The 15,265-nt window shown below is 34.9% G+C and overlaps 2 protein-coding genes across 2 annotated transcripts; both read left to right on the top strand.

Annotated features, from left to right (window-relative positions):
- The first annotated feature begins 269 nt into the window (after positions 1-269).
- Positions 270-11,420, top strand: LOC120630456 (acetylcholinesterase-like). The gene is made up of 16 exons (XM_039899698.1): positions 270-473; positions 575-719; positions 811-966; positions 1,051-1,260; positions 1,348-1,531; positions 1,749-1,913; positions 2,361-2,515; positions 4,238-4,369; positions 4,448-4,775; positions 4,957-5,153; positions 5,527-5,698; positions 5,871-5,992; positions 9,050-9,284; positions 10,099-10,237; positions 10,336-10,532; positions 11,275-11,420. The coding sequence occupies exons 1-16, from the start codon at positions 343-345 to the stop codon at positions 11,418-11,420; spliced, it is 2,814 nt and encodes a 937-aa protein (XP_039755632.1). The 5' UTR covers positions 270-342.
- Positions 11,421-12,509: 1,089 nt separating this feature from the next.
- On the top strand, positions 12,510-13,632 carry LOC120631624 (splicing factor 3B subunit 6). The gene is made up of 3 exons (XM_039901282.1): positions 12,510-12,783; positions 12,861-12,979; positions 13,381-13,632. The coding sequence occupies exons 1-3, from the start codon at positions 12,754-12,756 to the stop codon at positions 13,610-13,612; spliced, it is 381 nt and encodes a 126-aa protein (XP_039757216.1). The 5' UTR covers positions 12,510-12,753; the 3' UTR covers positions 13,613-13,632.
- The last annotated feature ends 1,633 nt before the right edge of the window (positions 13,633-15,265 follow it).

The following is a 15,265-nucleotide window of genomic DNA, read 5'->3' as shown; positions in this document are numbered from 1 at the left end:
GATTATTACCAGTTTTATGGAGATAACATGAAAAACGTCGTCAGAGAATCGCCGATCTGATTTACAGACGAATTTGAGATCCTATGACCTCCTAATTTACAACTCACAATTCATTAAAAATATATCATGCGGGATACCCTGTTTGGTAAGGTATCTTTAAAAACCCAGTTAAGTATACTTTTTGTTAAACCTTGTCTAATAAATGGACAACTGGTTGTGTTGTTCTTTTAGTTTTTTTTATTGTTTCAAATTTTGACAAGTGTGTAAAATATAAATACAATTTTCTACGTTTTCAAAATTAATAATGCATACATTTTTAAACCTGTAATTCAGCAAGTTAACATGGACGGAGCGCCAGAAGTATTATCAGACACAGCTACAAATTGTAACTTCACATCAGCTTCAGAAACTATATCTGATAATAATTATCAAGCAAAACAAGATTCTTTAGAGAAAAAGGCTGTGCATTTAAGGTTGATATTAAATCTTTTTTCATTAATATAATTACTCAGAATAATTAGGTACGTACATACTTAAGTACTTAGCTATGGCATAATACTTATATGTGTTTCAGATTAATGCTAGAAAAAGATTTTAAGGCTGCCGATTTAAAGTGGAGTTTGTTTGTAGCGGCAGCTTTTAGCTTCGGATACGAAAGCTGTCTCAAGCCTTTTCCCCCCGTTTTTATGAAAAATGGCATAAAAGATATGGATGAATTGGTATCTCAAGCAAAAATCATATCTAATTCAATATAGATGAAATTCCATTCATTTGAAATATTTTATTTATTTACTAACATACTCGTTTCAGCTAAGCGTAATCACCGATGTGCCAGCTTTAGATTTGGTTTTACAACAACTAGACAATCTTGAGAACCTGTCCAATATAAGCGATATTCTTGATTTGTTATTCTACGTCCTCGTAAGATTAAAAGAGCCAAGTTTAAAGACTATTCCTCAAGAAGCTGTAAGTAGAAGAATAACTTACACTGCTAAGTTACTCTGCCTACATTTTATTATGATGAGTTTTGACATAAACGTTAACTTTTAGCATGACGCAGTTTTGATAAATGCACACTCTTTGCTAGCAGCCTCTAAGCCACAGTACATTTTTCAAGTTGTCAGTTCGTGCAAATCAAACGCAGAATTAAAATGGAAAGAGTTGACAAAAAATCATAGGGTATTTTATGCTTACCATGGAAACCGCCTCGAGAACTTTTATAGCATATTAAATTTTGGATTGCAACAGCACTTGCATAAGGTTATATACATAAATCTATTGGTATAGTTACATTTAGATTTCATTTTCCACTATATTTGTACTTAAATCTCTTGCATCATTTTATAGACAAACATAAAGGGTAACGGTGTTAATCTTTCCCCGGAATTATGTTTGAGTATACCGTATAGCCATGGAGGGTTCGGCTGGGGTGCTAGTTGCATTGGAGGTCACCTGTCTTGTATAGCGATGTGTGAAGTTATCGACGCTCACGAAGGCATCAATTACCATGTAAAACCTGTCACAAACGAAGGTTAGTATACGTTTACTTTGAATTTGTACTTTTACGAGTCAATCAGTCAGTTTTAGGAATCAATTTATTACTAAAGAACTTAAAATAAGCCAATGGACCCGATCTTTACAATGTCCAAATTAATCCGATACTGTAGATACTTACTTATAGTCCTCAGTCCTCACTTCGTAATACATAAGTATGTCAGATTTTGGTGATTCAGAAGAAATTATTTCAGGGGATGGTGTTTACGAACAAGAAAAGATGTTAAATGCCGAAACCGGCGCTCGCACTTCCCATTTCGTCGTGACCAATTGCGATTTAATTCGAGTTCGTTACTTACTGGTTTATGCTAAACAACCAACGTCAATGAGATTTCCGACTACAACTTCGAATAGAGAAGGTACTTACGCTTATTTTCTATGAGACACGGCTCTTTTATATATTTTGTTGATGTCACAGAATTAATAACCTACAGAAACCGTGTACGTCATGTACACGGTTTCTGTAGGTTATTAAATCAATTAAAACATCAGAAACCAACTCCACATTAGTACTGTTTCTCGAACGGGTGCTTAGTCACTTTATACCATTATCAGTTGACAGTAATAATTTTACCGTAAAATGGGAAAATGGGAAAAACTTTGTGAGCTAGCCACATTCCGCGGGTGGGTGGGAATTAGGACGTGTGCGGGTCGTTTTCACTGTTTTGGAGACAATGCACTGAACGCAATACTGGCTGAATGAGGGTTCTATTTATTCTTAATTCTGTGGTTGAAGTACTTATTATAATATTTTAATGCACAGTCACGAATGATGTTAAGTCTCCGTTGATTTTCATGTTTTTCAGTCGGCGGTCTACGGCAATGGTTCGCTCAACACAAGCTTTTTTCGATTCTTCTTGGTTATGGATTAATGTTGGCGACTATCGGTTTTGCAAATAATCAGCCCATTCATTATTATTACAAAATACTTTTGAAGAAAATAGATGGGGCCTTAAGCAACGTGAAAGTTTAGGTTATTTTTGTAAACTTATCTACTGATTGTTTTGTATAATACCTATTTTTAGTGGCTCGTAAACATTGTAACATTGTTAGAATTTATTATATATTAGTTTAATTAAACTTGTATTATTTCATGTATACTGTTTACTGTTTTAACTACCGATAAGTATTGCGACAGACAAAAACAGAACTTGTTATTCGGGTAAAAATCTCGGAGTTTGTAGATTTTAAATGGAAAATCAATAATTATATTTTGTTAGCGCCTTTTGAGAGGCAGCTTGCTTTGAGGCTTCCGTAGTGAAATATTTTTCAAATCTGTGCTAATTATCAATTAAAGATGAAAGCATTTTTTTTATTAAGTTTTACTAGCAAAATTAGTTACAAAAAAGTAGAAAATAACTAAAAAGTGCACGCTTTGTGGACTGCCAATAAAAGTAAAAAGGAAATCAATGAACACATGTATTCAACAGCGTCGTAATTATTTTTGAACAGCGTCGTATGAAACGCGTATGGTACCTACATTACTTGTTACACTATCGGCTTTCTATCTAATACCGTATACCGCCTCGACTGTAAAATTACATGTTACCAAACTAGATGTTTAAACTACGAATGTTGTGACACGGTGGCAGCCCTATGAGCACGTACGAGTGTAGGTCAAAATCAAAATAAGGTTCAGCAGGAGCTGGCCTTCAGTTAGTAACTATTCTGTGTGTTTGTTCTCATTTTTGCCAATAGGTAGGTAATTGGTAGGTACCTAATAATGTTTGTAATGGACGCATCTAATTACAAAAGGAAGTGTGGGTTATTTTAGAACAATATGTTTGCCGTTACAATTGTCCCGCCATGGTTCGGAGCGCAATCATTGTACCATCTGATTTCATTGTGTCGAAATAATGTTCAACCATACACGATGATTGTTGCCCATCAGTTTTTTACTATCACAGGCGTTGAGTGATAGTCGATAAGGTACAATAAATATTAGATGAAGTAATTTATAGTTATTTGCTTGCAATACGGATTGAAAATGCAAGAAAATATTAGTTGGTGTTTGATGTCGCTGTTTTATTATTCTGTGGTTGGACAAGATCCAGTCGCAAATTTACAACAAGGTCGTGTCGTAGGGGTAAGATTACATAGCTTTATGACTTTAAAATTGAAGAATTCGGGAATGTTTATTCACTTTTGATTTTCAAGGACGAATTTTCCTATTTTTACTGATTTACGAAAGCTGCCTTACTATTCCGGGGGCAATAAGTTTGCGCAATAATTAACCTGGAATGTTTTTTAATGCCTTTGGTATTTTTTTTTCCGATCTTGGATGGTCTTGCAAATATTTTTTTCTAAATTTATTACTAAGAACAGCTGAAGAATTTCTCTTTTAAATTGTTAACCCTCTTATCTTTCACAAAAGCTCAGCTTGTACCTATAATTTACTGAGCAAGCAGATCTTTTTTTTTTACTCATATAGATTCCGTATTATGCCTAAGTACTTATTTAATGTTCTCTTATAATTTCGTATTTACCTACATTATATCTATAACGATAACATATTCAGATTCAAGTTTTTACGGAGAACTCGCTAAAACCCATAGAAGGGTTTTTTGGAATACCTTACGCTTCTCCACCCACCGGCAGGCTAAGATTTTCTGTAAGTTTTATACTATACGTAATTATACTTCATTTTTGTTGTATTAATTAATTTTATAATATTTATTCATAGCCTCCGGAAAGGCACACAGGTTGGAGAAGAACTTTATTCGCTCACCGAATGCCTCCGCGTTGCCGACAATCTGCTAACGAAACTGAAAGTTACAAGGAAGACTGTCTCTACCTAAATATATGGACACCACGGGTTAGGATTATCGAATAACATTCTTGTTTAAAAAGTGTTATATTTGGGTGTGTGTAACTATTCCTTATTTTCAGTCAGCGAGTGGATGGCAAATTACTACCCGTCGTTATTATACTGTACAGTGATTCATGGACTAAGAATGGCATAACATTGCCATGTCAAGAGTTGGCAGCAGAGGGCGTCGTTGTAGTAACCGTTGCATATAGACTACACATTTTATCCTTTTTTACTTTAAAGTCAATTAAAGCACGAGGAAATCTTGCCTTATTGGATCAGTATATGGCTTTGCTTTGGATTCGAGAAAATATTGTTGCTTTTGGTGGTGATCCAAATGCAATCACCTTGTTAGGACATTCTGCTGGTGCTGATAGTATTCTTTATCACATTATTTCGCCACGAACAGTTGGTAAGTTGCCTCATTTATTATACTTCCTAGTAATAAAGAGTAAAAAAGAAAACAGAAATAAACATCGAAACTATGTAATATACTAAAATTTTGAACTGAAAAGCTATTCCTAAATGGTTTGAGACTAGCACATCCACCCTGCCTATTCTATTTATATGACTACTCGATTTCTTATCGACAGGATTGTTCCAACGTGCTATAATTATGTCGCCTAACAATATTTGGAAAGCTGTAGAGAACGACGGTGAAACTAATTTCTCAATTGAAAAAATGTCTCAAACAGTTATAAAATCTTTAAGCTGCGTGCGTGGCTCAGAAAATGAAATACTTCAATGCTTGAGAACACGATCTGCCTCAGATCTATTCAATTCGATTTCGGTAAGTATTTATGTCTACCATTTCTTAAGTATGCTTTCTCAAAACGCATGTTAGATAATATCGAATAAACCGATGTGTGATACCTACCTTAATAAGTAATTATTACCCAGTGATTACCTACATTAATAGCCCAATGTACCTTTATTGATATTTTCCATTCATCTTAACTTGACGCGTGAATTGATTGGCAAAACTGACTTAATATTACATGTATCAATATATGTTGCGTGTAGGAAAAATCTAATCACTAAATGTTGTTTTGATTTATTTTTTATATGAGATACTTAACAGGGTACCGGTATACCGATATATCGACATACCGGTACTCACCTGCAGCGCTAATAAACGTTTAAGTTTATTTTCATCTTTTCAGAACAATTGGACAATTAACAATGAAATATTTCAACCCATTACGGATAATTTTTTACCGGAGAAGGAACAGTACTTGCCATTGTCCTTATCTGCTGCATTAGTATCATCAAAATCACCAAACATCCAACTGGATGTTCTTCTTGGAACGGCTGATTTGGATACCATAAATTACGGTAATAAGTAGTTATAATATCAAGTATAGCGCTATTAGATTAGAAGGGCGCAAACGACACCGTGGTCATCAGCAAACAATAATTAATAAAGATGCCTATTGCAAAACGTTGACTTTTAATAAAAGCAAGCAAATCAATCAAAGAACTTATTATTTTTATTTTTTTGTGATAGATTTTAATTACGAAGACGTAGCACGACGAGGACAAGACTCACTTTACGAGCTCGCGAGTTTGACAATTATTCCGGAAATTCTGAGCCTTCTATCTATTGATAGACCGGATACATTACCACTGGTAAACTTTTATAACGATAATATTAAAACATTAAACCTAAAACATACCTACTTACCTATTTTTAAAACCTTAATCCAATTTAAATTAAATACATTAGACAGTTAGGTATATACAACTACTAGAGTCATTCGGGGCAACTGTGTTCACTTTTGCATTTCATGGAGTACCAAGCACGTTTTTTAAGCTTTGAAAGAAAAGGAAAGGAAATATACACATTATTTTTTATAAAGAACCTTTTTGTTTATAAAAAGAGGAAATAAAACAATTTAAAAATATTATATTTTCCACGTACAAATAAAGAGAGAAAGTCGAATTTCACATTAATTCGAACGCAATTGTTGGTTAACGCATTACTTACTTTTGGCACAAATTTAACTTATTTGAATACAAAACTGTTAATATTCTTAGTATTTATTTTATTTAATATCAATTAAATTAACTTATATTATACTATTTTAACTTATTAATATAAGAATATTTATATATTTAGTTTAATATCACTGTCCTTTGAAAATAATTGTTTGTTTTTGAAGTGTGCTCTTCAACACTTAATTGCTTGTGTTACAGAGCAACCTCCCAAAATTAGTCAAAATACAAATAATTATTTTCACTAGCTTATAGTAGGGGAGCCCACGATGCTAAATGGGGATTTACTCGAGCGTCACAGAGACCTATTGGGATGCAAAGCTTAGATGATAAGAAGAAAAAAATGTTATATGATATATACCTTTACATCGGTGGGGGAAGCGGCTATAGATTTTTAAATATGTAAAAAAAAACTGTTGCATGGACATCCTCGAGCGCGTCAGATATTGATAGCATCAATGTCTTACGTATTTTTAATAATGTACGTATGTTAATCTGATCGTTTGCATGATGCGGGTGGTTGTATTAAAGGGTTGAAAATGAAAAAAAATAAAGTTTAATCGAGCGCGTCAGATTGTCTAAGGGAGTGTTAAGTACACCAAAAAAAAGCTCTCATTCACTAATCTGACGATTTCGATGGGACGCAAACTCGCGGCCATTTTCATAATGTGCAAAAAAAATTCGCCATTTTGAAATACTCAAGCGCGTCAGATTAAGATATATATCGTTCATCTTTAATTTCTAAACGTACTGTCTCATTATCTGACGATTATCTAGAGGGATTCGCCTGATCTGACAAAAAAATATTAGAAAAACGGTTCACCTTAAAGGCCATCAATGCAAATTCCCGCTAATTCCATTTCTGGGCGCTTAAAATTGTACTTATGACATTTTTGAGCTCAAAATATAATTTATGTGATATTTTGAGCTCGCTGAGTTGAAAGAAATAATATTTCTATGCATTTGAGCTCTCCCAGCTCGAAAGTCTGATAGAAGTTTCATAGAACACTATTTTTGGAATTTTCGAACCACAATAACTACTTAATAACCTCAGTAGACAAAGAATCAGCAGTACCATATGCTTCGGAACACTCTCCAGAATCAGGAGCATTTCGGAGCTATTTCCCGAAACTTCCGGTGTATTGTCATGTTCCATTACACTTTGTAAATACTGAAAGCCTCGCGGTATTTTAATTGCAGTAAATAATTTATAACACTGTGCGTGATATAAATCATTTAATGATGATTCCATCGACAATTCGAGGTTATCATATGTTTCTCGAGACTTTCGGATAACCGGCTTGCTCCGACGATATTCCAAAATATTTACACATTTTTTTAATGTTTCTACCGTAAATTTAATTGTTTTTTGTAAGGTACTTTCACCACAAAATACACATTTCAAATTAATTTCACTCATATAAATATTTATAAACATTAATTTACACAAATAATATTAAACTAGCATAAAAAGCCAAAACGTTGGAAACACGTTGTAAACGTCGACGTCGTCGTTGTACACGTCGTTTATGATCAGCTGTGATGGCGTCATAGCAGCAGAAACCAGAGTGGGGACGGAGTGAGAGAGTAATAGATAGAGAAAGAGTGAGAGAGGAATAGAAACGCGGAGAAGGAAATGTAGGCATCACGCTGCACGCATTTAACTTTATCGACGAATTTTTGTTATTTCGGCTTGCGGAAATCGTCAGATTATATATTTTTCATTATTCTTGAATTATTTCCTTCAAAATAAAAAAATATTTAGCTACGCTCGAGAATGTCGAGATGACTTTTTTTTTACAATTTTGTTGCCCTCCCCTTTTTTTACGTCACTCTCAAATTGTCAGATTAGTGGAATATACACTTTTTAGGATGTAATTTACTCGCCCTACCTTAATCTGACGCGCTCGAGAATTTCTGATGGTCAATTTTTTTTTACTAGTCTGATCCTGTATCCTTCACGGGCGGCCTTATATATGGGCCTCATGTTTTGTGGAGGTACTTAACCGGGTATAAGGTATCCCCCTGTATATTAATCTGCCGCGCTTTAGTAAATCCCGAAATCCCCGCTTGGGCTCCCTTACTATTAAGCTATAAACACAACTTTAATATAATTAATAAAATGAGTAAGCGTTATAGGATCTTAAATTAGATATAGATCAGATTTGTCAAAAACAAAAAAAAGTATAGATGAACCCATCGAATTTAATTAATTGCAAATAAAAATGTTATAAAACACTGAGCGCACGGTGCAGTGATAAGTCGAAAGTAGCCCCAAGACACAGGCGAGGCGTGGGGAGGTCCTGATTTGTCTCAAACAAATCCCCAACCTCCAGCGACCCGTTCCATAGATTAAAGCAGTTTACACACTTACTCCAAATGACTCAATAATTTAAATATTATTCAGATACATCGAATTTCTATAGTTGCTATGTGTAAATACATTTTGTGTTTGTGTTCTAGGATACAGTCCAAAGAAAATTTTTATCCCCCTTTTATGGTTTTAAATATCCCCTCCTCTAACGGGACATTTACAAGTAGCAATGCAATAACTTTACTTATGCGCAGAATTTGTGAATTCTTCGATATTAATCTAAGTACTGTAACAATTTACTCGTATAGTAGATGTGTAAGCATTAATTAGTTAGTTATATTTTTCTAAAAACCTTACAGGCTTATTATTCATTTCAGCTATCACAGGCCATTCGCTGGGAGTTCTTAGGACCGAAAACACGTTCCCAAAGTGGAGTCGATGGAATCATGAAATTAACAGAAACCATTGCAAGAATGGAAACATCAGCTAAATGGGGCGCCGGCTGCGCCCTCTTGGCAGCTAAACTTGCTCGAAGAGTATCTCATCTTTATACCTACCGCTATTCTATACCAACTGATATAAATTTGTATGGTCGCACAATAAATTTTACAGGTATAATATTAATGGCAGGATTATATCTATTGGGGATGCATCCATTACCAGAGTGATATGAGTAGTACGTACAGCTAATGATAATTTACACTAACGTACTACTTACTTAGGTAGTTACCTCCAGTCCACGAAAATCTCCACTACCAGACTGTCTGAGAAAATTCTGAAATAATTTCACAAATTTTCCCCGCTGCAGAACGAACCTCAGATCTGCTTCTTATAAGACCACAGCCCCAAAAGGCTCGTCAAAGACTGTCCAGAATGAAAGTGGTTCAAATAATTTAGCTCAGCTTCTGATCTGCCATTTTCTTTTTTGCTCCGCAAAAATCTTTCATAAGACAAAAGTCTTATGAAATCGGGGCTTACTATTATTTTACGTTACTTATTATTTTGTTATAGTTGTTGACGCTCTATCAAAGTTTTAGTCCTAACAACCTGTTGTCAGTAAATAATACTTACTGCTTTAAGCGATGGTAAAGTTTTACTGGTGGTGCAATCACAACTAAAATTAAGGCTATTTAAATTTTGACGAACGATTGGCGCAGTGGGTAGCGACCCTAATTTCTGAGTCCAAGGCGGCCGTAGGTTTGATTGTGTCACAACATGTTTGTGTGATGAACATGAATTATAAGTATTACAAGTATTTATGTATATTTTTCATTAAAAAATTAATCCATTACCCATAACATATGCTACGCTGTAAACCCAGGTGACCTAGATAAACACCCAGCTCCGGATGCAGGGAGGGGTATTTTAGATTTATTTTTCCATTCTATTAAGTAGGTATTTAATAATTCTCACAATATTTCTGCAGGTGCAACGCACGGAGCCGAAATAATGACGCTATTGGGAAACGCTTTAATGCTTCAAATTGCCCGACGAACCGCAACTCAGAGTGAGAAAAAGTTATCAATGCAGTTTAGAAACTACATTATAAATTTTGTTAAATTTGGGTAAGTTATTCTCCTATCATCCTTAAGCCTATTAATGTTCCACTGCTGGGCACAGGCATTTTTTTTTTTATTTGGTAGTTGTTTTTGTGATTTTTCAGGTCTCCAGATAATCAGAACGAATGGCCGCGATACATAGTGGGTGATTCATATATACATGAAATATGCAAAAAAGAAGCGTCTAATTGCAATAAATATAAAACAAGCAAAGAAATTGCTTTTTGGCTTCAATATTTACCTCGGTTATCTTCTATACTTACGTCTAATGAACAAGCTGAAAACGTTATAACGTCAAATGGTAATTAAACAAAATTTATTTTTCACATCTCAAGTTTAGAAAATAGGTGGAAATGTCTACATTTCCTCTCTGCTTGAGGTAAAGTAAAAAAAGCAGAAAGTGCGAGGCAGAGCACGGAGTGCTAGGTTTCTTGGAAGGCAACGTAAAAACCATGAACCGTATAACTAAGTTATTTTGTAGAGTTTCTACAGATATTTAAAAACTCTGATAGTAAGAGACATATTACACAAACTCCTAGTGCTAATGCACTATTTATTAGGCATTTTTAGCTTTGTATACCATTATTGATATTTATTTTTGTATTATTGATATTATAATTGTATTATTGATATTTATATTGGTATTATTGATAATTATTTTTGATGTTTGATCACCGATTTCATAGTCAATTATTGTTGATTTTAATGTTTACTTATATGTTTGAGAAAGTATACTCTTTAGGTAGACCCATAGATACCAAGTTAGACCTGATGGGGGCAACTAACGTACTAATTATTTATGAAGTAGCGAAATGAATAGAATTTCTAAATCTTTTACAGAATGCAGTACTTTCTATCTCTACTATTAACCGTCCAATAGCTAACGCTTATTTTCATTATCATTTCACTTTGTTTCTAATATTTACTGATTGCTGGTAGCGATTTATATGAGATCAGTATATATCCACTGATAAATTATATTTTTCTATAAAATTGATCAGTTGGCTACTCCTCAGGTTATTTATCAACTTTTTATCTTTTAGATGAGAAACGACTACACGGTGGAGTAGTAGCCATGTGCGGCGTTTCAATCACGCTCTTACTTTTATTGTGCGCATGCGTAGTCATTTTACATAGATGGCGCACTCGAAGACCTATGGATATTGATGAACATGAAGCTAAACTGTAGGGTTCGAAGTGAATTACGAAATTGTAAATATATTGTTTTATACAGAGTAAAGTATTCTTATTTCACCATTATTTAATTACTGCCTTGTGCAGTAATGAAGCCTACAGTCCTTCTCGATAAACAGGCTATGAAAAGCAATAAAAGAAAATATAAGCAACCTGGAAAATTGTTAAAGATGCTAACATATTTATGGGATATATCTGTGGTAGTGATGTCTAACATCATAGACACAATTGTCCCTTACTTATCCATAGTTTTTAACAAATGTATTGGTATTTTTCCAAATTTAATGTAACATGGAAAACTTATTCCTGTATTTAAATCTGGCAATAAAAATGACAAATAACTACAGGCCTATTACAGTCTTACCAGCACTAAGTAAGATCTTTGAAAAAATTATACTTAATCAACTATTGAATCATTTTAATTTAAATAACCTTCTTCATCCAGAACAATATGGCTTTACCAAAGGTCGTAGCACAAGGGAGTCGGGTGCTAAACTTAAAAACCATGTTTATGATGCGTGGGAGAGTTCGCATAATGCCATTGGTGTTTTTTGTGATCTATCCAAGGCATTCGATTGCATTGAACATAAACTAAGCCACTACGCTAGGGCATAAAAAATTGTAATTTGATTGCCTCTTATCTTAGTGATAGAACACAAAAGGTGTGCATAAAAGACATAAAGTCTCAGGGTACATCAACCTTAATGGGTGTCCCACAAGGCAAAATTTTAGGTCCTTTTCTATTTCTATCAATGATCTCCTACACCATGTCAGTAACACTTGTGACTTAAAATATGATTTACATATACTTAAAATAAAATAATTTCGATTTATTTTAAATACTTGTAATAAAAAAAAACAGAAGTTTATTATGTTTTTATTTTCCCTATCTCAGATATCTGATTTTATATTATGGTAATATTTCATTTTTCTTTTATACACTTTATAAACGTTCGGCAAAAAACTTCTTTTTACCCTCAAAATAAGGACATAAGATTTTTTTGGCAATACCTAACGTCCGAGCAAGAACGACTGTAATAGCGACGCGTGTTGGGGATCTGTGTGCTGTACGGTGATATACCTTTGCCTTTTTCCTACGGGAAAGAATAAAAATAAAACATAACTTGTGAAGTTGTGTATTGCAATTTGCAATTATTATTATCAAATCTGTGGTTTGGAGTGTAGCGAGTTAGGCTTGTGTGTTGCGGAAAGTAATTAATTGCTGTTTAATTAATTTTCTGTTAAATTCTGATGATTAAAGTTGAAATAAGTGATAGTTAGTTCAGTTTTGTAGTATATAACACATCTGCTTGGGTACACTCACTAACATGGCATTAGCTCTCCAAAGACGGGCAAACGTAAGTTACCTCTTTTTTTTAAATATTAGAACTACATTCAGAATACATATAATTCAAGTGTTTATTACAAATTTTAGGTCAGACTCCCACCAGAAGTGAATAGAATTCTATACATTAGAAATTTACCTTATAAAATATCAGCTGAAGAAATGTATGATATATTTGGTAAATATGGAGCAATCAGGCAAATTCGGGTGTAAGTATGGTTATTTGTGATTAGATAGGCATTTATAATGTCGAGCTTTAACATTTTGACATGCAAATTCTGAATACTTCCTATGGGCACAACATATTTTCTATTATTGTTGAATCAAAAGTCAAATCGTGCTGTTACAATGCAAATTGTTCTAAAGAAAGCAATTAATCATTTATTTTTATTTTTCACCATTTTATAATATTGTTTACAACATAATATGATAATTGTTCAGACTGGTTTGTCCCATGCAAAATCAAATTTAACCAGCGTAAGAGTTAGATGTAGTCAAGCTGTCCACCACATATTAAGTGCAAATCAATAATAGTGGGGCATGCAGAGTTAATTAACATGTCATACTTTTAATTATTGTATTCCACTGTATTTATAATAAACACTTTCAGAGGCAATACACCAGAGTCTAGAGGTACTGCATTTGTGGTGTATGAAGACATATTTGATGCCAAAAATGCATGTGACCACTTATCCGGATTCAATGTCTGCAACAGATATTTAGTAGTTTTATATTATAGATCTAACAAAGCATTTAAGGGAATGGATATAGAAAAGAAACAAGAAGAATTAGATACTTTAAAGAAGAAATATGGTATATCAACTGAAGAACTTCGTAAATAAATATATAAATTTCTGCACAATTTGTTTTATTATTTCTCATTTAATATTTAAAAAATAGAAATTATTTTTATCTATGCATAGTGACTAGGCAGATTACCTGATAAACATCTAAATTACCAGATGAACCTCACAATGTGTTGCATATAAAGGAATTTGTTTATTTTATATCAGATTTTAGATTTGTGAGACCATAAATAGGGGCCGGTTCCACAATATTCGAAATTATATTTTGCCCCAGACTTTGCCTGCTTTTGTTTAAAATCATCTTGTAGGAACAGTTTATTTGGGAGATGAGTGGCATTCATTTAAGTCATAGTTCTAAAGATATTTTTAAAAAGAGCCTTTTCAATAAAGAGTATTTCTAAAAATAACTTGTTTAAGTTAACTGCTATAAAACTTTATTTAAATAAGAGTTATTACTAATGTAAGCCACTTTAGTTACCACTTGCAAGTTAATAAAATTTTAGAACAAATATTCTATTGCATCTTAACTATGATAGTTAAATATACTCCCTCGCGGACTTTTTGTAGATTATAATGAGTACTTTAATCATGTAGTACATACTTTATTTTTAAATAGGCAGGCGCTTGTCTATACAAGCGCCTGCCTAGCCGGATCTGCACCTTGGGATCTCGAAGCTAAAACCCTCGCCTCAATACATCAGTGGAAAATGGAGGCGCGAAGAAGGGGCGAGGAACCGATGCTGCGGGTATACACGCAGCGTCGTTTCGAGCTCCGTCAGATCCTAATGGCGGAATGGAAGGGACGCCTGGAAAATCCCAGCGCAGGGCATGCCACTATAGCGGCGATAAGGCCCGTTATGGAGGATTGGCTAGGGCGCCACCATGGTGCCCTATCATTCCGGCTGGCGCAGATACTAACCGGACACGGTTGCTTTGGTAAGTATTAAGGTCGGGAGCAATCGCCCGGTTGCCGCCATTGCGATGACTGCCTCGAGGACACGGCGCAGCACACCTTAGAGGTGTGTCCAGCTTGGGCAGGGCAGCGCCGTGCCCTCGAAAATACGGCAGCTGGTGACCTTTCGCTTCCAACTATAGTTCAAACTATATTACGGAGCGAGTCAGCGTGGAATACTGCTGCCTCTTTTTGCGAGGAGGTGATGTCCGCAAAGGAGGCGGCGGAGCGAGACAGAGAAAGAACATCAACACTCCCCTCTCGCAGGAGACGAACCGGGCGCCGGAGAGCAACCAATGACCTCCGGCCTCCATGAGTTGTAGGCGCGCGGGTGGCGAATTAAAGGGGAAGTTTGCCACCCAAATAATGACAGGCCTAAGAAGGTGGCGTGCCGTGTAGTGTACGCCTCTGGAGGATTTGGCAGCGATCAGGCCAGTGATGATAGGGGGTACGCACTGGGGGGTCAAAACCTTGGCGAGAGTCGTTGCTAATGAATCTCCTAGCACGACGATCCACCGAATCCAAAGCATCGAGCTGGTACGTGGCAGAGCCATCCAATAAATAGCTACAGTACTCCATGCACGATCGAACTTGAGCTTGGTACAGGGTAAGAAGCTGTTCCGGTGTGAAGTAGCGCTTATCTTTGTTATGGATGCAAAGTTATTTGCCAGCAGTTTTAGCCTTGGATTCGATGCATTATCCGAAGCTGAGATTGGACGAAATGCTGAATACTTCTT

This window comes from Pararge aegeria, chromosome 2 (assembly GCF_905163445.1).
Source record: "Pararge aegeria chromosome 2, ilParAegt1.1, whole genome shotgun sequence".
Lineage (NCBI taxonomy): Eukaryota > Metazoa > Arthropoda > Insecta > Lepidoptera > Nymphalidae > Pararge > Pararge aegeria.
This window is presented reverse-complemented; position numbering and strand designations above follow the sequence as displayed.

Excerpts from the sequence above, each read along its gene's own strand:
- LOC120630456 (XM_039899698.1), top strand. The coding sequence starts at position 343 with ATGGACGGAGCGCCAGAAGTATTATCAGACACAGCTACAAATTGTAAC. Across the intron at positions 967-1,050 it reads AGACTATTCCTCAAGAAGCT|CATGACGCAGTTTTGATAAA; the intron begins GTAAGTAGAAGA and ends GTTAACTTTTAG. Across the intron at positions 5,154-5,526 it reads ATCTATTCAATTCGATTTCG|AACAATTGGACAATTAACAA; the intron begins GTAAGTATTTAT and ends TCATCTTTTCAG.
- LOC120631624 (XM_039901282.1), top strand. The coding sequence starts at position 12,754 with ATGGCATTAGCTCTCCAAAGACGGGCAAAC. Across the intron at positions 12,784-12,860 it reads CTCTCCAAAGACGGGCAAAC|GTCAGACTCCCACCAGAAGT; the intron begins GTAAGTTACCTC and ends TACAAATTTTAG. Across the intron at positions 12,980-13,380 it reads GCAATCAGGCAAATTCGGGT|AGGCAATACACCAGAGTCTA; the intron begins GTAAGTATGGTT and ends AAACACTTTCAG.